This window comes from Dromiciops gliroides, chromosome 2 (genome assembly GCF_019393635.1).
Source record: "Dromiciops gliroides isolate mDroGli1 chromosome 2, mDroGli1.pri, whole genome shotgun sequence".
NCBI classification, from domain to species: domain Eukaryota; kingdom Metazoa; phylum Chordata; class Mammalia; order Microbiotheria; family Microbiotheriidae; genus Dromiciops; species Dromiciops gliroides.
In genome coordinates this window covers 550,861,383-550,884,696 of record NC_057862.1, presented here as the reverse complement: position 1 = coordinate 550,884,696, position 23,314 = coordinate 550,861,383, and the positions used below count along the sequence as shown (strand labels likewise).

Genomic DNA, 23,314 nt, shown 5'->3' with positions numbered 1-23,314 from the left:
ATAATCAAGGCGTGGGGTGATAATGGCCTTTACTATAGAATGATGGCAGTGTTGGGGGATCCATACCTTGTTTTTAAGCTGATTATTATTCAGTGAAATTTTGTTATTATACAATATTTGTTTCTTTTATTGTTCTTGAATACGTGCAGATGCAATGTGGCATGGTGAATTTGCTGAACACCAACCTCATACCGCTCAAGACTCATTAAACAGTGGAAGTGAGTCAGATTGCATTAACACGTCAGGCCATAAAACTGGTATAAATGTACCAGATTTCCTTCCTGCAATGCAGAAAGCCCTCTTTGTAAGACTTAGTCAGAAACATCAAGAGGATGGAGAACCAGTTGCTCACCAATCTCAAAGGACGTTAAGCAAGGAAGAAGGTAATGTCCAATATAATAACATCTTACCTGTTATCCTTGCTCTGTGACTAGAATGATCAAAGTCAGAATTTGATTTCTTCAGTTTACCCAGGATTACCCTACTCTGCTTAACTCTGCCACTGCCCACCCACTAACTCTCTGCCCCACCATAGGTTCCATTTACTGCCACAACTATGAGCTCTTTGAGCAAACACTAAAATGAAAAAAGCAGACAATGATTAGAAAAGGAAGTGAAATGAACATGTTAGTGAGCATTAACAAATGGACAACCCAAGTATTGTACCTGTTATGCTACAAGGGAAGTAGTAAATAAGGCTGAAGAACAGGCCCAATATTAAATGGATCAGAGTTACAGCAAAGGGTTCCAAGGATCAACGTGAGGAAATAGGCCTTTAACTTCTAGTCTCCCTTCAGAATAGTCTAGTTAATCTGGAAATTGGGATCTCCAGTTGGCTACCGAACAGTTATAAGTAATAGGTTGGTATTTACATTGTAATATTTGTGTGAATTCATATACCTCATTTTCTGGGGTGATGAATGTGCTATAATTCTTTGTCGACTATTTGGGAAAATTTCCTATTCTTTCTGTATTGTGAGTAAATGAATGAAAAAGCATTTATTCAGTGCTTACTATATGCCAGACCCTGTGCCAAGGGCTGTGGATACAAAAAGAAAAAGCAAAATAGTCCTTGCTTTCAGAAGACTTAATAGTCTTAATGAGGAAGATAGATAGATAGATAGGAGCTTGGTGACTAGGGAGAGATGTTTTTACATAAAATATTTGAATGACTGAATAAAGCTGTATTCCCAGCAGGTGATTTCTAACTGTTTGTGTCCTGTAGAAACTTCATAGAAATAATAGTAGATAGCTACTACATATTTCTCTCCTGTAGAAACTTCATGATACTAAGTTGTCTTAGTCATTTCCTAATGAAGCTTCAAAAACTGACCTTTTTGTGGGTGGAAAATAAATCAAAATCAGGGCTTCCCTTATAAATAGCATATGGAACATAAACCTTTATTTTTATTTTTCAAGGTCATCTTTTTGAGTATTGATCATTGTAGTATGACAAAATATAGCAAAGGGGAAATAAGTTGTTTTCTCCCCTACTAAATGCCCCTCAATGTGCTTTTTGACTTCTTATAGCTTCTTTTTTTAGGTAGGAATCTTCTTTGAAATAAAATTGTGGGGCAGCTAGGTGGCACAGTGGATAAACCACGGGCCTTGGATTCAGGAGGACCTGAGTTCAAATCCTGCCTCAGACACTTGACACTTAACTAGCTGTGTGACCCTGGGCAAGTCACTTAACCCCCATTGCTCCACAAAAACAAAACAAACAAAAATAAATAAACAAACAAACAGAAAGAAATAAAATTGTAATCATTTCTCATGGTTTTCTATGTGCTTCCTTATAGTGTTTTTCTTTGTCTCCACCTTTTAAATTGTGGTTTCCAATTTATTACAGGGAGAGAAAAGTGATGAACAAGCTTATTAAAATTGTATATATTTTTCTAATTTTCTTGTAAAATCTCTCTTCATACATATATACATACACACATACACACACACATATATATGTATGTCATGTATCCATTTTGACCTTAATTTGGTAAATGGTGTGAGATATTGATCCTTGCCCAGTTTCTGCCATACTACTTTCCAGTTTTCCCAACAATTTTTACCAAATAATGAATTCTTATCCCCAAATCTTAAGTCTTTACACTTGTCAGATACAAGGTTTTATGTTTATTTGCTGCTAAATTGTATGTCTATGCCATTCCATTGATCTACTTTCTATTTCTTAGCCAGTACCAGATAGTTTTGATAATTATAGCCTTATAATACAGTTTAAAATCTGGTACTGCTAAACCACCTTCCTTTATACTTTTTTTCATTAATTCCTTTGATATTCTTGACTTTTTGTTTTTCCAAATTAACTTTGATATTATTTTTTTCTAATTCAGTAAAATAAATCTTTGGTAATTTAATTGGGATGACATTGAATATATAAATTGGTTTGGGTTAGAATGATCATTTTTATTATATTGGGCCCTGCCTACCCATGAACAGTTAATATCTCTCCAATTATTTAAATATGAATAATGTTAATATGTGGTTTTCTAAGTCAGTATATGCCTACAGGGATCCTTATGTGCAATTTAGTGGCCTCCATTTCTTTTTTTATTTTGACATGCATTGCTCTAGGGAAGTCATTGACTCTAGTACTATAGTTAGCACTTGTGTAAACATATGTGTTCACCAAGTGTTTATGTAGGACAGAGTGGTCCCAAGAGAGTACCTTACTCTAGCTCTCATTTTTTCATTTCCCTCATTATTAGTTCAGCTTCATTATAGAGACCATGTGCTTTTTTTGAAATTTTAAATTTAAATGTGACCTTTTTTGAATTTTGTTTGCTTTTAGATGATAATGTTAACTGGTATTCCAGTAGTGAAGAGGAAGAGGGAAGTAGTGTCAAATCAATATTGAAAACTTTACAGAAGCAAACAGAGACTCTAAGGAATCAACAACATTCCACAGAACTTGGTACTCCTACTGATCCAAGACTTGCTAAAGACAAAAATACAGGAAGCCAAGCTGTTGATCCTAGACTTAGGGCTGTCCCAAGACAAAGTGCTAGAAAACCTTTGGATTCTGCCCCTTTTGATCCTAGGCTTGCACGAGATCCCAGGAAATTAAAACTTAATGAAAGTGGCCATGTAAGTCCTTCTGTTGGTGGAGGAAAGTTTGACTTACACCATACAAATTCTGGAATTAAAGTCAAACAAAAAGGAATAGATGATGAAGAAGAAGAAACAGAAAGAGAGCTGAGAGAAAAAGCTTTCCTAATACCTTTGGAATCTTTACCTGGTATAACGCTACAAGATCCAAGGTCACAGCTTAGACAGTTCAGCCATATTAAAATGGATATTATCCTGACCAAACCAAACTTTGCAAAACATATTGTATGGGCTCCTGAAGATTTACTTCCAGTCCCCTTACCTAAACCTGACCCAGTTTCATCAATCAACTTACCTCTTCCCCCGCTTATAGCTGACCAGAGGCTAAATAAATTACGTAACATAAATAGTGATATTCATCAAAGTACAATGCCAGCTGATCCAAGATTAGCAGCAAAAGCCAAAAATACTACTACAAGAATTGTATACTTGGACCAACCTGGAGAAACCCATAGTCCAGGAAATAAATTAGGGGATCCTAGGTTACAGAAAAGTGTTGATCCCAGACTTCATAGGATATCCAGTACAGAATCTCATGGAATTGCAAAGGATCCTCATCCATCAAAATTTGATCCACGTTTGGCCAGACCTAGTTCTGGTTCATCACACACTTCAGGGGCAGTAACTAATAAATCTGAGTCTGATTCTCTTCCTCCCTATGCTCCTAAACTGTTAACTTCAACTGGTGTTAGACTGGGAACACCCAGCTCTATTCTTAGTGGCATTAGTTTGTATGACCCAAGAGAACATGGTTCATTATCTTTAGCAGACTCAGCACTGCTTTCTTTAGGAGAGAATGGAGAGAACCAGAAAAAAATCAGTGGCTTGCAAAACAATGGCAGAAATGAGCTTTCTCCTTCAGAAGCTTTGCAGAAGACCACTCCAAATTTGGAAAAGACTACAGATGGGCCAGTTGACTCCCAGTCAGATAAACAGAATAATACTGTTAAGACTCAGGTTAAACCTGAGCCCCCACACTCCAGTACTGCACCAGCAGTGCACAACCTTCCAATCCAGGCTTTAACAGGATTAATAAGACCACAGTACAGTGATCCGAGACAGACAAGACAGCCAGGACAGGTGAATCAAATGCCAGATAATGATCCAAATGGAGAATCAGATGATAAATCCCTGAAGGATGTTTTTAAGACTTTTGATCCAACAGCTTCACCATTTTGTTAGTAATTGCTTTATTAAAAGATTCTTTTTACTGTTGTGACTATTGCAGTTCTCTGCTCTTTTGTAACTGGTTTACCTCTATGCTTTATTTATTTTAAAATTATAATTATCAACACTTTTTCAGCTGCTAATTCCAGAACCACATGCAGTTATGTGCTCTAGTGTTTGCAAAGATGTGGTATTTTCTACATATGTTTTTCAGCTTCAGGGAGACTGTAATAATTGACACATAGAAACATGTATCACGTTAGAGCTGATGGAAGCACTTTTCATTGTAAATAAAACATCATGAAGAACTCAACACTCAAACTGTATATGTGCAAGCTGTCTTTCATAATCAACGTTCAGTCAAATAATTGCCACTTTTATATGATGTATAGTTTCAAGCAATACAGTATATATTACTTTGAAACAAATATTTCAGATTAAGATCTTCTGAATTCATCAGGTCAAACCTGCTAACTGAAATATAAACAAATGAAGTAAAAAAAACTTAATCCTCACTTTTTAGAGCAATTGATGTTAGGAACATCACTTTTATTCATTCTGTCAGTATTTTTGTGTAAATGATAACTATATCATCTAAAGCATTTAAAATGTCATATCTTTTCAAAGTATTTTCTTCTATACTGTATATAAAAAATTGTGAAGTATGTAACTAAAATGTTAAAAGGTGAGAATACCTAAGTTGTCTAATACAAAACTTTTTATTTAATTGTTCACATAAAACAATTCTGAATTAGTGCTATAGGTTACATTGTGCTGTTTATGTATTTCAATGTATTTTTGTATTCAGCAGCTTTATTTGTATTGCTTTTTTGTATTGATGTTACTACAGTACTTGTATTCATCGTGTCTTCAGCATTTTTAACAAAATTTTTAAAAGATATAGTGGGAGTCTATTAGTGACTATTAAACTGATAATGTTCTAAATGACCAGGTACCGTATTTTTACTTATAACTCTTGGAAAATAGAAAATACCTGAACCAATCTTATACAGAGATTACTGATATAATCAGCTGTACACAACTACCACAGAAAAACCTCTTTTAAATCTAGCCCAGTGGGCAGTCTACCACAAAAGGGATTATCTTGTGTTTGAATATTTAATATTCTCATGGTTTGTAAATCTCCTAAATTGATTAGAAATCGTATTTTTATAAAGCCTTGTATTCTTGTGTATTTATTATAGTGTACAAATAATGGCTAGCCTATTTGTTTCAAACTTTGTCATGCACATATTGTTTAGAACTGAAAAATAAGTATTACATTTATATTCATATATCCTAAACTAAAGTAATATGATAGTGTTTGCTGTTAGCAAATTCAGTAGGTAACTTTGAGAGGAGCATTTCATTATAAAACATAATGAAAGTAAAAGTTAACTTTTTAAGCTTAGCCTAGAAATTGGTCCTCAAATAAAAATGACCACTTTTGCTAAGTAATTTTTAAAATTACATGGCTAATTGTTTCTGTGGGAACCTGTCATCTTTGTACCTAGGTACTCGGATAATAGCATAATGTCTAATATTAATGCATGTTCACTCTTTACTTTTCATTCATTATTTGTTATTATTTGACCTGATTACATCTTATACTGAAACTGAGTTGCAGTTAGAATAACAAATGTATGTCTATTCCATAAGAATTTTTTTTAATGGGAGGTGCAGCACTATATTATTAAGGTATAAATGAGATTGCCTACTGATTTTCTTTTGATTGCTTGATAGCCATGGACAGCTCTTTTGGGTTAAATTAAAAAAAAGTCTTTAAGCCACTGTGACGTAGTCATCATATTACAAATTCTGCCTTCCTAACTAAGGAAACAATTGTCTAATAAAAAAACACTCAGTAGAGGGAGTAAAATTTAAGTCATATATATTTTTAATATATATATATACACACACACATTTATTTTTGCGTAGTTAAAATTAAATACTAGTTTTGCTATATTGAGCTTCATGAGGAGCATCATTGCATTTTTGAAACTATTTAATCACTTAATAGCTATAATTAGTTTATCCATGTATCTCAAGAATCCTCATAATATATTTAAATACTGCGCACATTTTAATAACATATGAAAAGATAATATCTGTTCATATTTAAGATAGGATCTAAGCCAGTAGCCTTGATTTCTATCCTTTTGAATATTAGAGGACCTACCTTCTACTAAAAAGTTATCAACAGTAAAGGTTAACATTCATGAATATAAATAAGGTTGCTCAATTGGTAGTTATCGGACATGTTGCATAGGTAGGGTTTTGGTTACAGTTTTCAACGTAAGTGAATATATTATATAAAGAATGCTTTAAGTTTTAAAATACATCATTTCACATATAATTAGTTTTATTGAGATGTATCTGGTTAAGAAAGAAATTGCTTTCCCACACTGGCATGTCAAATACACTGACCAATACAGATAATTTTAATGTATTTTTATATTGATGTAACTGTAGTTCATTAATTGTATTTGCGACATTTTAAACAAAATTATAAAAATATAAAGGGAGTCTATTAATAGCTGTTACACTGATAACATTCTACAAGAACTGGCACTGTGTTTTTTAATTTACAGCATTGGTAAAATAGACAATACCTAAACTAATCTTATAACAGGGATTATGGATAAAATCAGCTACCAGAAAAGAAAATTTACTCTTCTTACTTTTACTTTTCTTTTTGAGTATTTTTATTAATAATTAAGTTCCCTTAGGAAAGCAGAACTTAGAGGATGTGATGACTACTTTAACCTTTTTTCCTCACCAAAACTTCACATGGAGCAATATTCTCTGATGTATAAGCCACTTACAGGGTTGAGCTAGATATTTAAGCCATTAGTGTCTTGTAAAGCAAATTATACCCTTTTCCCTTAACATTCATGAAGATTCCAGAGGCAACTAGGAATAGGTTATGGCCTTGGGGAAAGTCTGATTCAGAAGTTTCTCCATCTATACTACTTTATGGCATAATGGTTCTTTTCATAGTTCCACACTTGTGTGCTTTAGTTTTTATTTAGATGGATATAGTTAGTTACCTGTTGTGATCAGGATTCTGAACTGAAGTACAAAAGATCATAATCTATTTGAACATTGCTCTTTCTCAAATCTGATTTGGCTATTGCATATAGCCTCAGACTTCTGTTTTTAGAAGATTCCCCAACTTTGAACTAGTCTCAAGTCTTACCCTGAGGTCATAGGTCTCTTCAAGCTGTAACCTTAAAGCATTTCATGTCCCTAGATTCACCCCTTGCATAGATTCCAAACCCCAAGGTTTTTAATATTTTATTTAAAATGTAGAATGAAACCAAATTTCATGGGTAGGAGTAATGATATCAGGTTTTCTGATTGCTTGCTTGAATTTGATCTGTTTTTGTACTGTCCTCTTTATTTTGAGAGTAGGACCTTTGATTAGAAAAGAAAGGTTCATTTAATTCACCTGTATAATTTTTTTTAAGGGGTATGATAGTGTGGCACATCAGACTAAGAGTTTAAAAATTATGACTTCGTATATTGGTTGTAAATGTATTTGCCCTAAACAAATGAATTTATTTTATGTCTATTCCTTCGTTTATGAAATGAAGATTATATGACTGCTCACAGATGTTGAAAGAAATAATAATTATTGTAAAGCATTTTGTAAATAGAAAATCACTTTATAACTACTTTGTAAACATAATCCTTCTATACCTACTAGGATGAATTAAGTTGTACAACTTCGAAAGCGACTTGTGAAGTTTCAATGGTGTATGCTGAAATTATTTTAGAGTCTTCATTCATATTTCTTAAAGGTCACATTTGCCTAGTAATTTGCTTCATAATTTCAACAAGTACCGGTTTCCTAAATTATAGTTTGTATAATTTATAAACAGAAAAAAAATCCTTGCTTCAGGGTTTTCATTGTGTGTGTGTGTGTGTGTGTGTGTGTGTGTGTGTGTTGAAAATGGGACATTTATACAAATTTACAAAGCATGATACTGAGTGGTGGAGTTTTTTAATTGCTGTAAAAGGCTGCTTCTATGTGGTGTGCTTGGTTAATGCAAAGTTTGTCTGAGGTAACAAGCTCAATCGTATTTTTTCCATGGCTCTTAGAAACCAGCTTGTCCCATTCCGTGCAGTACATGACTTTCAGTGTTCATGTGAAGCTTGTGATAGTGCTAAGTATTTCAGAAAGGTAATGTCACTTATATCAGAATGACCATTTGATCAAGCAAAGTATTATTGCCTCTGACAAATACAGTGAAAGCTATAGGTTGCTTAGAAGGTAGCAGATTTCTTGGGCCTTTGACCTTGAGGTCTTAGATATGGTGGGAAAGGGTCTGCTCTATGTATGATACAGGATTCTGTTGGCAAAGCTTGTCTCTTTTCCTTGCACCTAGTTAGTGAGTTTATTCAGTTCTTGTTATCTGTGGAAATGCAAAGACAGTCTCATTATTCAAGTGGTCTTCAAACTATCAAGTCTCTGTGCTTCCTCCAGTAGTCTGCTTTTGTGAACATTGCTGAAATGTAGGTTTTCCATGTTTTTGGCTATTCTTTATAATCAACTTGCTGGAAATGAACCTAAAGTTTTACCTGTTGAATTTCTAGACCACTAGTGAACTGATAATCAGTTCAGAGAAATCTTTGTGTAGTAAACATAATCCAAGTGTAGCAAAGAAGGCCCTTAATTGAATATTTAAAATTCCTTCCCTAATGAGAGACAGTCGTTAGAATACCTTAATCTTTTGAAAGCTTTATAATTTCATCAACTCGATTCTCCCTCCCCAGATGCAGATCCAGCCCCACCACATTCCATGAAATTCTGGTAGCTGAAAATTTCATCACTTGCTGAACGCTTTTCTGGTGATGAGCCTCTTTGCATTTAGACAGCCTGATACTCAGTCAACTGCTAAGCCCATACTTAAAGCTTCTCTAGCATAGTAAAACCTGCTAGAGCTTGTGCTTTACTGGAATAGCCTTTGAGAACTCAGGGTCAACTCCATGCCACAATGAATCATCAGGGTAGGACTTTAGTGGATCCACTCTACTTCCCTACAGGTAGCTTAATATGTTTTACAGAACCAGTCTGAATGGATCCTGATGTTCACAAAACTCCAGTAATAAACATCATGGTTAGATTTATGGTACTTAACTAGTTGCACCCATAGCCCTTTGGGCACTTTCTCCTTAAAGGGGTGCAAACCTAAGAAAGGGCTTTTAATCTTTCCTCTGCTTTTAATGCGTATGTAGAATAATCTATGTTTTTAGATAACAATAAATAAAAAGCACATTTGGAATTAGCTTGTAAATGGCTCAAAGACAGGAACACATCTGCTATACTTTGTGTATACTCCCCCAGGAACAAGCTTAATTCTGGCCATATTTTAGGTGTTTTATAAATGCTTAATTGAATGGTTTCTTAATGCATTAAACCCAAGAGTTAAAGTTAAGATACCATTTTATTAGAATAGTAAGGACAAAATTATTTTATGGCAGCTATAAACTCTTGATTATGTTAAAGGGCCAGCGACTTTGTGAATTCTCTTCTCCAATAAACATAGGGCACTTTCTCCATCCCTATTTTCCCCAGATAAGTAGCTTGAATAGTGTAGGTCATAGGGGTAATTCAGTTTCCCCTGTATTCTACTTTATGGTACCACATACCTCAGAGAGTACTGGAGTACACTAAGATAATATGTGGATGATCGGGCAAATCAAGTAGATAAAAATGACTTTTTCCCATTGGTCTTTGAGGGTTTCTTGGTATACACAAAAATGAAACAACTATAATCATAGATCATTATTTATTATAAAATATATCCTTTGCCTTTGTTGGGTAATTTCCTCAAAATTTCTCAAGGATTTAAGCCAGTGACCTTTTAAATTCCTTTCTTTTTGAAAAGAAAGTAAACAATGTGTGGGTTAACTCCTTGGTAACCAGGTTTACTGGCTAGAATAACAACAATCAGTATTCACAAGGAATAGTAATTCTCCCTTTGAAGTTTTAAAATTCATTATTGCTTTTTTTGTGACTCAACAGTTTTCTATTTTCTTTTCAACCTGAAACATTTTCTGACTGTCATTGCTATTTTTAGTGAGACGTTTATTTATCAGAGGTATATGTAAAGAAAAGTGTTCATTTTATTCTTGGCCTCAAACTGCATTGTCATTTCTTGGAATAGCATACAACATTATTTGCTTTTTAGTCACTTGACATTCAATTTTGTGTTTTCAAGGAAAAACTAACAAGCTTGACATGTTAACAGCTATTAAGTGGATTATCAGCTTCCATATTTCCCTTCATGCTCACCACTGGGGCATTTCATTAGTGGTTAACACCTCTACCCTGGTAACATCTAGAGAGGAGGTGAAATTTGCTTTTTACTTTGCTTCACTCTCAGTAGATATAAAGTTTACTGTGATATAGTTAGAAGTAAGCCAAAATCTGTATTTTGAATTATCCATGTATCTTCACTACCACCAATATTTGAGAATTGGTTGTGTAGTATGTTGAAGCTTTTTGGGCGGGTCGGGGAAAGAAACACAGGATACACATGTGAAAATAAGCTACATATGGGATAAGTATTATTACCAGAGTTTTCATCCATCTCTTATTAGCATTTGCACTTCAAATGCTTAAGAGGGAAGTCATGTGACTTGAGAGATTTTTCACATAATGGAATGGCATTCCTTGTTAAGAGTGACAATCACAAAAGTCATTCAAAATACCAAATTGCCCTAGTTCTTGATATTTGTATTCCTTCAAAAACTTTGAAAGGGTTTACATGTACAATTCCACAATAGTGGGTTTGGGTTTGTTTTTCTTGTTTTGATCTGTCAGTTTTTCCAGGATCCAAATGTATTAATGTCTTTTGTGGCTTGGGATATAGTGGGGGTGTTTAGACTCATGATAGGCTATTTCTCTGCCAGTTTCATGAGCATAATTTTTTGCTATGCAAAACCCAAGTTCCTCCACTTCAGTATTAGGTATTTCTGACATTCTACTATCACTATTTGGGTTCCCCAAACTATCAAATGCTGGACCCCTATTACCACTTACATTTCTCTTTAGGGGTTTTTATTGATTGCACCCTTGTGAACTGATAACTTTTGGGTATTCAGAAGCAATTACCATTTGGTTTTGACACTTGTTGACATTGGTAACAGGCCATTTTGCTACTTCTGACCTAACTGAAGGCATATTCATTTGACTACATCAGGGAAAACTTCTGTTTTCTCCTCATTCACTGTTTCCCGGTTGCATCTTGTTCTGTTCCAAGTTTCTGTAATTTCTTCCCGTAACACTTTCCATTGTCTGACTTGAAATAAAGTGATTTCTAATCTCTCTCCTAGTACTCTGTTATTTGTTTACCATCAATAAAGCTATAAAGCCACCTCCCCTACTTCCTTTAGATCAGAATTGGAAGCTTCTCAACAATTCACCTAATGCTTGTTAACCATATTTCTTGGAGCTTATTCGATTTCTTTTCCTAATTGTTGTGCTTTGTCTAATGACAGTTTAAAATCTTTTGACATCCTTTATCAATATAAACTAAAAAATTATTTTAAAGCTTTCTTGATATAAAGTATCTTGCTTCTGGGGGTGCTGGTAAAATGACCATTTTTGAAGAAAGGCAAGAGCCATGCTTGGCTCAGAGTTCATACTGAATTTTGGGAAGAGACCTTAGATTTCCTTCAGTCCAATATCCATAGCATCATTGAGAGATGGTCTTCAGTTTCTCCTCCAATACTATACCCTACTCAAATGAAGAAACAGCTCATCCTATTGTCAGACAGCTCCAGGTTGTTTTTTTTTCTTTTTTGTTTTTCAGGGCAATGAGGGTTAAGTGACTTGCCCAGGGTCACACAGTTAGCAAGTGTCAAGTGTATGAGGCCAGATTGGAACTCAGGTCCTCCTGAATTCAGGGCTGGTGCTTTATCCACTGCGCCACCTAGCTGCCCTCCCCCCCACTCCAGTTTTAATAGTTTTTGTTTGTTTGTTTTTTAAATAGCAGCTAGGTGGCACAGTGGATAGAACATGAATCTGGAGTCAGGAAAACTAAGTTCAAATCTGGCCTCAAGATTTTTACTAGCTAGGTAACACTAGGCAAGTCATTTAACCTCTGTCTGCCTGAGTTTTCTCAACTGTAAAATGGAGATAATAGCACTGACCTCCCAGGTGTTTGTGAAGCTCAAAGGAGTTAATATTTATGAAAAACTTAGTACAGTTTCTGCCACATAGTAGATGCTTTCCTTCCTTGAAATAAGAATGCTAATTAATTGTTTCTACCCACTGGTACTAGATGTGCCCTCTAGAATGGTTCAAAAGAAGTCTCTCCCGTCCTATACATATTATGTCCAAATTATTAAGAACTGTAAATGCTTATATGAAGAATGGCATAACTTCTTTTACATTAGTCATTTCCAGCCTTTGAGAGATTGCAAGTCAGATTATCTTTTGACTTTGAGTGAACATATGTAGTACTTTTAGGTTTCCAAAATGTTTTCTTCATATTCCTGTAAAGTTGGCAGTGCAAATATTTATCTCCATTTGAAAGATGAGGAAAACACTACATAAAGGTTGTGATTTGCTCATAATCACAAAGACAAAGTATTTGAAGCAAGATTTTAACCCAACTCTCTTGAATACAAGCCCATAACTCTCTCTGTTATGTTCTGCCCCCAAATACTCCATGGCATATGTTTAATGGTATTAAAATGAATTGTTTTTTTCAATATTTTGAGAATCTCAGGATGTTCTTTGAGATAATTAGAGACATGGAGATTTAGAAAACCAGGGTAATTTTAGAAATAATATCTAGCCATTTTTTCTGGCTGCACTAACAAGTTCTTCACATGGTTAATATTAATGGATAATAAGCAGACATGTGGGTAGGTTGACTGCCAGGAAATGAATATACCTTATCCCAGTTCTCATATGAATGGGGCTAGGGTCATGCACAGTGTGATTTCTAAGTACCACATTTTCCAAAGGCTAAGTACTATAGTATAATGAGAAGAACATCAGAATTGAAGACAGAATACCTTGGTTCAAATCCCAGTTCTGTTACTCCCTGTAAACTTGGGTAACCCCCAGACCTATTTATAAAACAAAGCATTTGGACTAGAACTTGGGTTTTCTGTATCTAAACCTAGTGTTCTTTTTATTATACCCTAGTTTCCTCCCATCAAGACCATAAGTGAAATAAAGATGACATTCAGGCCCTCTTGGGCCTGAGTTCAAATCCGGCCTCAGACACTTGACACTTACTAGCTGTGTGACCCTGGGCAAGTCACTTAACCCCAATTGCCTCACCAAAAAAAACCAAAAACAGAAACAAAACTGCACCAGATGGAAAAAAATGGGAAAAACCGAAGAGAATTGACTATAAGTGTCTCTATCCAATGCAGAAAAACACAAAAAAGATCTGTCAGGATTCTGTAGAAGTGGAGAGAAGAAACAAGCTAAAGTAGAGGGAAGACAGTGCAAAACAGACCAGTCTCATAGCAGTAGACAGGACAGAACAGCACCTGGCCCATGCTGACTTAAGTATCCCAGTCACGGCAAAAGATAGGGCTAGACCTAGTGTCCTAGAAACCTGTGCCCAACCCAAAATCCCAAAATAGAGTAATTCCAGGAGTTCAAGTAGAGCCTCAGTGAAAAGAATATCCTGACCACAAGGACTACAATACAAAAGGTACAAAATGGAAGAGTTAGGAAGGATAGAATCACAAGGAAAAATAATGCCCACAAATAAATGGTGTTAAACCTTACCCAAATGAGCCAGATAGAAAACAAGTCCACGAGCCATCAAAGAATATCACAATTAAATAGTTGACAGATGAAAATATAAAATATCATATATAAGAAATAACCTAGGAAAAAAGGCCACAAGATAACCTTAGAATCATCAGACTACCTGAAAATGATGACCCTCCCTCTTCCCTACCCCCCAAAACCTTAGATACTATATTTCAAGAAATCATAATTGAAAACTTCCCAGATCTCTTAGAACTAGAGGGCAAAGTGACTATAGAAAGGATACAGACAGTGGTTACCTCTCGCAAGAAGCCGAAAAATGAAAACTCTTAGGATCATGATGGCCAAAATCCAGAGCTTCCAGGTCAAAGAAAAAATACAGCAACCCCCCCAAAAAGTTTAAATGTCAAGGAGTCACAGTAAGGATCACCTGGCAGTTACCACCATTAAGGTCAAGAGAGCTTGGAATATGCTATTCTGAAAAGTATACAATAAAGGTTTACAGCTAAGAATGACCTATCTGGAAAAAAACTGAGTAGAATCCTAGAAAGGGTGGAAAATGAATTTTTAATGAATTAAAGGATTTTCAAGAATCCTTGATGTAAAGATCAAATCTGAGTAAATACTTTGAAATGGAAACACAAGAGGGAATAAATAGTATAGAGCACCTCTTACATGCTAAGCACCATGAGACAAGAGAAACTTTTAAAAAGTCTATATATACATATATATATATATATATATATATATATGTTGTATTGTTTAAAAATCTAAATGTGGGTTCTAATCTGTTCCCCCAGTTTTGGGGGAAAACTGGCTAAAATCACTGATAAATTCACCAAGAGTTTGGGCTTTTAAGGATTTATTAAAGCTTGGATCTATTCAGTATAGCCAGAGAAACAGAAACCTTTCCTTTCCTAACAGCCCACGTGAAATTCTGCCACCATGCCAATGTCTCAAACCAAAAGAGGAAGATCCTGTCCACCAGCCTCAACTTTCTACTTCCTGTCCTCCTCCCAGAAATGGGAGGTTCTTCAAGTTGATTGGCTGAGAGCAGTCTCCTGTTGATGTGGCATTCCATAGCCTCTGAGAACACACTCTCCTCAGGGTTGGCTAAATTTGAATTCAAGATCTAATCACCTTTAAGTGGGTACTTAGTAATTCCTTATTCACACCCAATTCAAACACTACTAAGTCAATCAAGTCAGACCCCTGGGCATCTAGCAAATTCTATTATTTTAACACATTCCCCCTTTTGTTTCCTTGAAGAACATGGAGTGTTTCCCTGATGAAACAGCAAAAAATAACAGAATATAATACCCTATGCTAACAAACAATATGTAAATAACAATATAGGAAAAGGAGAAAGGGGAAATTTTGTCCAGAGGGGTGGTCCATCATGAACAGGTGCTTTGACACTGTCTACAGAGGGAGGGCCCCTCCAGAGAATACATATTAAAAATGGTGTATATAATAACAGAAGGAAAACAAAACAAAACTGTTCATCTAAAGTCTTTGAAATCTTGTCTTTGAGTGCTGAGATGTCATCAGGGAAACTCGACTCTGATCTGGACTCTGGTTTTCTCCTGGCTCTGGTTGTCTCTGGACTCTTGTACTTCTTTAGCTGTTGAACTGCTGGATTTTCACTAATCCTTAGTATAGCATTGTCAATGATCAAATTAAACAGTGAGAGTTCTTCAAAATATAACTCATATTTAAACTTGATATATATAGCATATTATACCCCGCCCCTTTTAGGAGGATTTATACCCTGTATTATAATACTGAGTTGAAGCAGTTATGCACTCTATAACACTTTTTTACCATCATGTGTCTGGAACAAGGCCAAATTTAGTAATGTGTCTGTGATGACACCTGAAAATGTTATGGAAAGGTTACCATACCACATCTTGTGGTTCCAAGACATCCAGTAATTATGCTAGGCTGTAGGTAGATGGATTCTGACCATTCCACCATACTGAGTGAAAGAAAAAGAAAACTAGTTAAGTTAAACCAGGTGCATGTGTTGGAGCTTCCATGACACCAAGCTATTTTTGGAGGGAGAGAGGAAGAAACTGGACTATGTCCAACAATCGTGGTCTACATAGTCGCCATCATAAACTATGGACTACCTGAATGTATTTGGCTGTTTTCTCAGCCTCCATCAGGGCATCTTACGTGTACCTGTCTCTCTTCCTGTTATACATATATATTGAAAATGCCTGAAGATAGGGGCAGCTAGGTGGCACAGTAGATAAAGCACTGGCCCTGGATTCAGGAAGGACCTGAGTTCAAATCTTGTCTCAAACACTTGGCACTTACCAGCTATGTGACCCTGGGCAAGTCACTTAACCCTCATTGCCCCACAAAAAAAAATGCCTAGAGTTGATAGATGGAGTGTCTTGCTGGTAGAGCATCCAAGCCAGTGTTATGGGACTGAAGATTGCCAAAGGAGCCCATGACACACACACACAAAAGCTGAGAAAGAAAGAAAGAAAAGAAAGAAAAGAAAGGAAGGACGGAAGGAAGGAAGAAAGAAAGAAAGAAAGAAAGAAAGAAAGAAAGAAAGAAAGAAAGAAAGAAAGAAAGAAAGAAAGAAAGAAAGAAAGAAAGAAAGAAGGGAGGGAGGGAGGGAGGGAGGGAGGGAGGGAGGGAGGGAGGAAGGAAGGAAAGAAAGAAAGAAAGAAAGAAAGAAAGAAAGAAAGAAAGAAAGAAAGAAAGAAAGAAAGAAAGAAAGAAAGAAAGAAAGAAAGAAAGAAAGAAAGAAAGAAAGAAAGGAAGGAAGGAAGGAAGGAAGGAAGGAAGAAAGAAAGGAAGAAAGAAAGAAAGAAAAGTAGTAGAGAAGAGCTCAAAAATTCCATGATCCCTTTAGCACTTAGGACAGGGGCTCATAAAAGGCTAAGGGTACTGTTTGTGGGCTAGAACACTCAGTTTCATGAATGAGGTGATATTGGAGGCTGATGAATGAGTGGGCTTTTCATAGAAGGGGTGAAGGAAAAATGTTTTTTCTGACAGTCATAGTACATGCTTCAATAATTCCAGTAGCTAAATGCCACCAGTGGGGCCAGAGGCATATCAATATCCCTGACAGATCTAGGTCACAGAGAAAGAAAGAGAAAAAAAAAAAGAATAGAAGAAGATAGAAATAGAAAAAAGAAGAAAACAACAGAAAAATAAGTATATATAGAGTTACTACTCCCAATTCAAAGAGACTAAGGGTTCTATTCAATTACCTCTTTTAATCAATGAATATTGATTATATCTTAGAATAAAATTCCAAAACATAAATTTTTTTTGTGCCTGGAATCATATCATTTTGGAAATCACTTATTCCAACCCATTCTTTATATTTAAGGAAAGAGCATCCCCATTAATTAATGCTTCTGATGTTGCTAAGTTACATAAGACATTAGTTAATTATCTTTTCAGATAAATACCTGATCCAATAATTAGAGCTCTCCTAAAGTGGACTTGGCTATCTCAGGTAGAACCAATCACTAGATGTCTTAAAACAGATGACTACTTTAAGAAGCAGCATAATCCAGTAAAAAGAGTAATGGATTTAGAGACATAGGACCTGGGTGCTAATTCTGACTTTGTTGTTCACTACCTGTATAAGCTTGGGCAAGACCTCAGTTTCCTCATCCATAAAATGAAACAATTGGAATAAATGGCCTGCTGAGGTTTCTTGAAATTCTAAATCTATGCTCACATGAAAGAATGTTTAAGCAGTGGATAAAGTATTGTAAGCAACATCTGAGTTCAAATCCTTACTAAGATACTTCCTAGTTGTGTGACTCTGGGCAAGGTGCTTAACCTCTCTGAGCCTCAGTTTCTTCACTTGTCAATTGTGGAGATTGAACTCTGTAATCTTTAAGGTCCCTACCAGCTCTAAATCTATAATGCTATAAACAAAGAATGTCTGAAAGTAACCTTAGAGATCATTCAGTCCAATTCCCTCATTTTGCAAATGAGGAACTAAAATTCACAGATTTCATTTCACAGAATCCTAGATTGAGATCTGGAAAGGACCTTAGAGAACATCTAATACATATCCCTCATTTTATACATGAGAAAATTGAAACACAGGAAAGCCAAGGAAAGTTAACTTGCCTAACATCACATAGGCAATAAATTTCAAAGGTGGGATTTGAACCCAAGTCCTCTGATCCTCGAGTCAGTGTCCAAGGTCACATAAATACCAAGTGCCATAGCAGGAGTCGAAGTCCACACCTTCTGAATTCAGATGTCCACTGTTCTTTCTACTACACTACTCTTCTGCCTACAAGGTAACTGCAGGAAGTAGAAATCAACAGAACATTACAGCAAGAAGATGAGGAAAGAGGAGGGAAGTATTTTATTAGGAACTCTGGGAGAGTAGTCAGAGAAAATAAGGTGGGAACAGTTGTTGGAAGACCCTGAATACCAGGGTAAGGTATTTAAACCTGATTGAGGAAAGATAACCATAGGTTTTTTACCTGGGGTAAAGGAGAAAGGGAAACATGACAAAATAAAAATCATGTTTTAGGAACATTAATATGACTGTTCCAGAATGGATTGAAGGGAAGAGAGGTTTAAAAGTAGGTAAAACAAGTAGAAATTTATGGCTGGGATGTATATGAAGTGATGGTGGTAGGTTAAGACTAGGGAAGAAATAATAAATCTGAGTGTATGTGGAATGAAGAAAATGACAGGTCATGATGATCAATTAGCAAAAAAGAGGAATCAAAGTGTTATTGTCTAAGGAGCAAGAAACTATTAGTACCATTCAATTCCACTTTCATTTGTGAAGTGACTATTATGTACAAAGTATTGTACTAGGTGTTGGAATTCCAAAGAAAAAATAAAACCGTTCCTGCCCTCAAGAACTTTATATTTTACTGATCATACAGGGGATAGGACATATATGCAAATAAATACAAATTATAGATAATGTAGACTCTTGGGTATACTTATCCCAACTCTCACTTGTCTTGAAGAGTATGATCCCCAGAGAGTGGCTACTAGATACTTTCAGGACTGTAGGGTTAACCCTGAGGGATTAAGGGATATTTTTTCCAGTAATGTAGCTCAAGTCTCCATTATTGTGCTTCTCCCCCATGATATTTAGTGATATCTATTAGCTAGCCAGGCTGATTAGCTTTAGAAAGGGGTATTTACTAATGTAGTATGGTAAGTTGGTAGAAAACATAATGTTGGGTACAAAATATCCCCCAGAAACTCCCATCAGTATACACAAAGTCCAGGGGAAAGTAGGCTGAAGTACACATAGCAAAGTGTGTACACAGATCCTGGCAGTCATTTTGCTTAAGTCCTTAGGGCTGGTGTGGCTTTTCTACAGGACTCTTTGTAGAATCATGAATCTGTATTCAATCTATTCCTGGCTCCCAAAGCAGACATTGTCATAAGCTGTTCCAAAGAGGTGGCTAGGATATTGATAAGAAGTCTTCCACAAAGGAAAAAATGGGGAGAGACCTAGACTGTGGCTGAGGTGCTCTCTTCTACCAGCCCAGTCAAGGTTCTCATAGTTGAGTCTCTCTTCTGGTTCCACATTCACTCATGTTTCTCTGGTTCTGAACTAGCTCCATGGTTTTAGACCCCATAGGGTATAGCCAAGACCCTCAACCAATGGGACAGATTTCCTGTCACACATAGTTGGCATATACTTCATTAATTTTTTAAAAAAGTATCTCAGCCATATTTATAATTAGGGAATAGTTGACATATTCTTCTCTTATAAATGTATTAGGACCTAGAAACTTGGTGGGATGGGGTGAATTGATTAATATACTCAATTGATCATCCTTATTGTAAAAGATAAATATTAGTAATTTGATTGGAGAGAGAACACTAACCATTAACAACAACAATAATAACAGCATTTATATAGTGCTTTATGGTTTGTTAAGTGCTTTACGTAGATTATCTCATTTTGATTCTCAGAACTAGAGAGATAAGGAAAGGTGGCACTTGGACTGGAGATTCCAAGAGCCAGACATGAGAAGGGAAAGCATTCCAGACATGTAGGGAAAGCCTGTTCAATGGCATGGAGGCAAGAGACTAAACCAGCAGGCCATTCTGGTTGGAATGGAGAGTCCCTGATGGGGAACAGTGTAAAATAATCTGTAAAGATAGGCTGGGGTCTGAGTGTGAAAGGCTTTAAATGTTAAACAGAGAAGTTTGTATTTTCTCCCAGAAAGAAGTGACATGATCAGACTTGTCTTTTAAGAATGTTAATTTGACTTTCATTTATTATACTACTTTGGATTTATTCTCTTTATATTGATGCTGTATGTATGTATATATTTGTCCTCCTCCCCCCATTAGAATGTAAACTCTCTGTGAGTAGGGATTGTTTCATTCTTTTTACTGTCAGTGATTGTTGAAATATGGAAAATGGGAAAGGTACCACAAGATTGGGAAATTGCAAATGGTATCAAAATTTTCAAGAACAGGGAAGAGACTAGAAAAAGCAAAGTGCAGGCCAGTGAGCTTGAATTCTCCTGGAAAAATGCTAGAATGGATTATTAAAGAGATCATGGGTAATCCTCTAGAAAAAGAAATAGTGATGACAAAGAACTAAAAGACCCCAAACACATTACACAAGATGAACTTATTTTCTTTACTGACATTTGGGGTGGAGGTACAGTGGGTATGCTTTGCCTAAATTTAAGCAAAGTATTTGCTAAATTACCTCATACTGTTCTTATGGTGAAGATGAAGAGATGTGGACTTGCCAATCATCCATTCAGATGGATTTCAGACTGGTAAAATGGCTCAACTCAAAAAGTTGTTAATAGTTCAATATCAACTTGGCAGGTGATCTCCAGCGTGGTTTTTCAGGAATCTGTACTTGACCCTATGTTAGCAGTTACTTAAATAAAGGCATAGTTGGCATTCTCAAAAAATGTTAATTTGGCTTTATGTAGGGTGGATTGGTAAAGGGGAGAGACAAAGTGGCAGTAATGGCCCAGTGCCCAAAAAACCCTAAAGTTTGAACCAGGCTGAATAATAGTCAAGATAGCCAATGAGAAACTACAGTCATTTCTTCCACCCCAGAACTAGAATATAAGGATGTGCCTTGGACAACTGGGAAATGGTAGAACAAATTGTGATGTATGAATGTAAGAGTATTGTGCTGTAAAAAAAAATTGTGAAAGAGATTATTGCAGAGAATCCTGGGTAGCACAAACTGACACAGTGTGAAGTGACCAGAACTAGGACAACAGTAACGTAAAGTATATCAATAATGTAAAGAAAAACAACTTTGAAAGACTTAAGAGCTCTGTTCAAGACACTGACCAAACATATCTACAGATGATCTAGGAGGAGAAAAAAGGGTTAATAGAAAAACCTAAGATCCAAGTTCTAATTCAGATATTAGCTCCAAAAGGGAGTTAGATCCCAGTTAATGGATAACTCATAAGTCAAAATGCTAGGATCTCGTACCCACAGTGATCAGCATCCATAACAGACCAAAACGGGTCAGGTCAAAATAACAATAAAGGAAAAGACAAGGCTATAGAAATTCTAAAGAAAAATGATTATATTTTGAAACTAGCCATGGGAATCAGAAATAGACATGCACAGAAAAGGCCAAATTTGTCCCCAGATTCACCTTATGACGTGTAAACCCCTAAAACATATTTCCACTGAAAAAGGTACCTGCATTGCTTCGGGGGTTGGCTTAGGATCCCAGGAACTCCAAATTAGGATAAGTCCTCCCTTGTAAAACCCTAAGTGGAGAATATTAAAATGAGTAGGACAGGCCCTCCCTTGTACCTCCCCAAGGTGGAGATTATTATAATGAGACTGATAATCAATTTATCTATACTATAAATATAACTGTCTTTTCTTTCACTATTTGAGAGATACCTTTCCACTTTTCTGGTTCTCTCCCTGTGATCACTCACAGCATTGCAATAAAACTTGGTAAACTGAGTCACTGAGTCTTGTAATTCTTTTGGGATGACTCACGATCAATTTGACCCCAAATTTCCTGCCCACATCATCACCACCTTCTGACAGAGGTTCCAGGATACATATTTTTTAGACTTGGTCACTTTGCTTCTTTTTGCTTATTTATTACAAAGGGTTTCCTTTTTTTCTTGACTTATAACTAGATAGGGAGGAGATGAAGTTAACAATAGTGATGCAAAAAAAGTAGCCATAATAATATTTTTAATGTACAGAAAAGAACATAAGAAAGTTCAGAAGGAGGCACAGAAAAGTAGGGGTGAGTTTTAAAAGTGTAGAATTTATTCTATACTTAAAAAAACCCAAATCATTATGAAATGGAGGTTCATGATTTCATATGGAATCCTCATTTGTATTCTGTTGAGTTATGGGAATATTCTTTTGGGGGAGTGGGGTGGATTTTTTAAAAAGTCACTTGCAATAGTCTAGGCAAGAACTAGGGTGAAAGAAATGGGAATTTGAGAAAAAAACTTTGGAGGAGGAGTCTAAAATATCTAATGAGTGGTCGCCAATAAATTATAAGCTTTAGCAAGAGTTAGACTTTTAAGCATTAAGGAGAATAAGAATTTGGTAAAGAGAGAAGAAAAGGCCTACATTCATCTATCTATTAAAGGGAGAGTGCATTTCTAGCTCCCTTCTCCTCCGGAGTCCTCAGGAAAGAGCCCCAGTCAGAGCGCCAGGCTCCCCCCTTCTTCCTCCCACAAGCAAACGTCACTTCCTGATGCCAAAGAAAAGACTCCTGGTCTTGCTCTCAAAGACCTTCACTTCATGGCGGAGCTTTTCTACAGTAAGTCTCCAGCAGGTGGCGTCATTCCAATCATTACAGTGGGCAGGTTATGAACTCAGTTTTAGACATGGTGAGTTTAGAGGTGACTATTATCAGTTCTGTTTTTAAAATGTAAAAGATTTAATTTATGACACTGCAGAAAAAAGAGGCATATGTCTAAAATTGAAGGCCTGGTAAGAAGGGAAGTGATGTCCTAACAGGAAGGTAAGGAGTATTGGACCTGGAACGTTTGGCCTAGAAAATATGGGTGGAAATAGGTGATGGACCCAGCCAAAGAAGGAGCTGGAAATATAGAAAATGTTAAGGGAGGTAGTATAGTATATGATTTTTCCTGAGCAAGGGTAGAAAAGAGGAAGAAAGAAGAAATTAAGGAAGAGGTAGAAAATAAAGGCCAAGGATTTTTAAAGGGGGGGTGAGGATCGCCAATCGAAAGAGCACAGTTGGCACTTGGAGACTTGAATTCCTACTTCAGATACTAACTCGCTGTGTGACTAGAGGCATGGCACACC

At 36.0% G+C, this 23,314-nt stretch overlaps 1 protein-coding gene across 1 annotated transcript in view; it reads left to right on the top strand.

The window, feature by feature from the left end:
- ZC3H6 (zinc finger CCCH-type containing 6) overlaps positions 1-11,626 on the top strand; it is a 65,323-nt gene extending 53,697 nt beyond the window's left edge. The window contains exons 11-12 of the mRNA XM_043986664.1: positions 150-383; positions 2,807-11,626. Coding sequence (XP_043842599.1) covers positions 150-383; positions 2,807-4,305 — 1,733 coding nt within the window. The 3' untranslated portion in view covers positions 4,306-11,626. The remainder of the gene's footprint in view (positions 1-149; positions 384-2,806) is intronic.
- Positions 11,627-23,314: the final 11,688 nt, after the last annotated feature.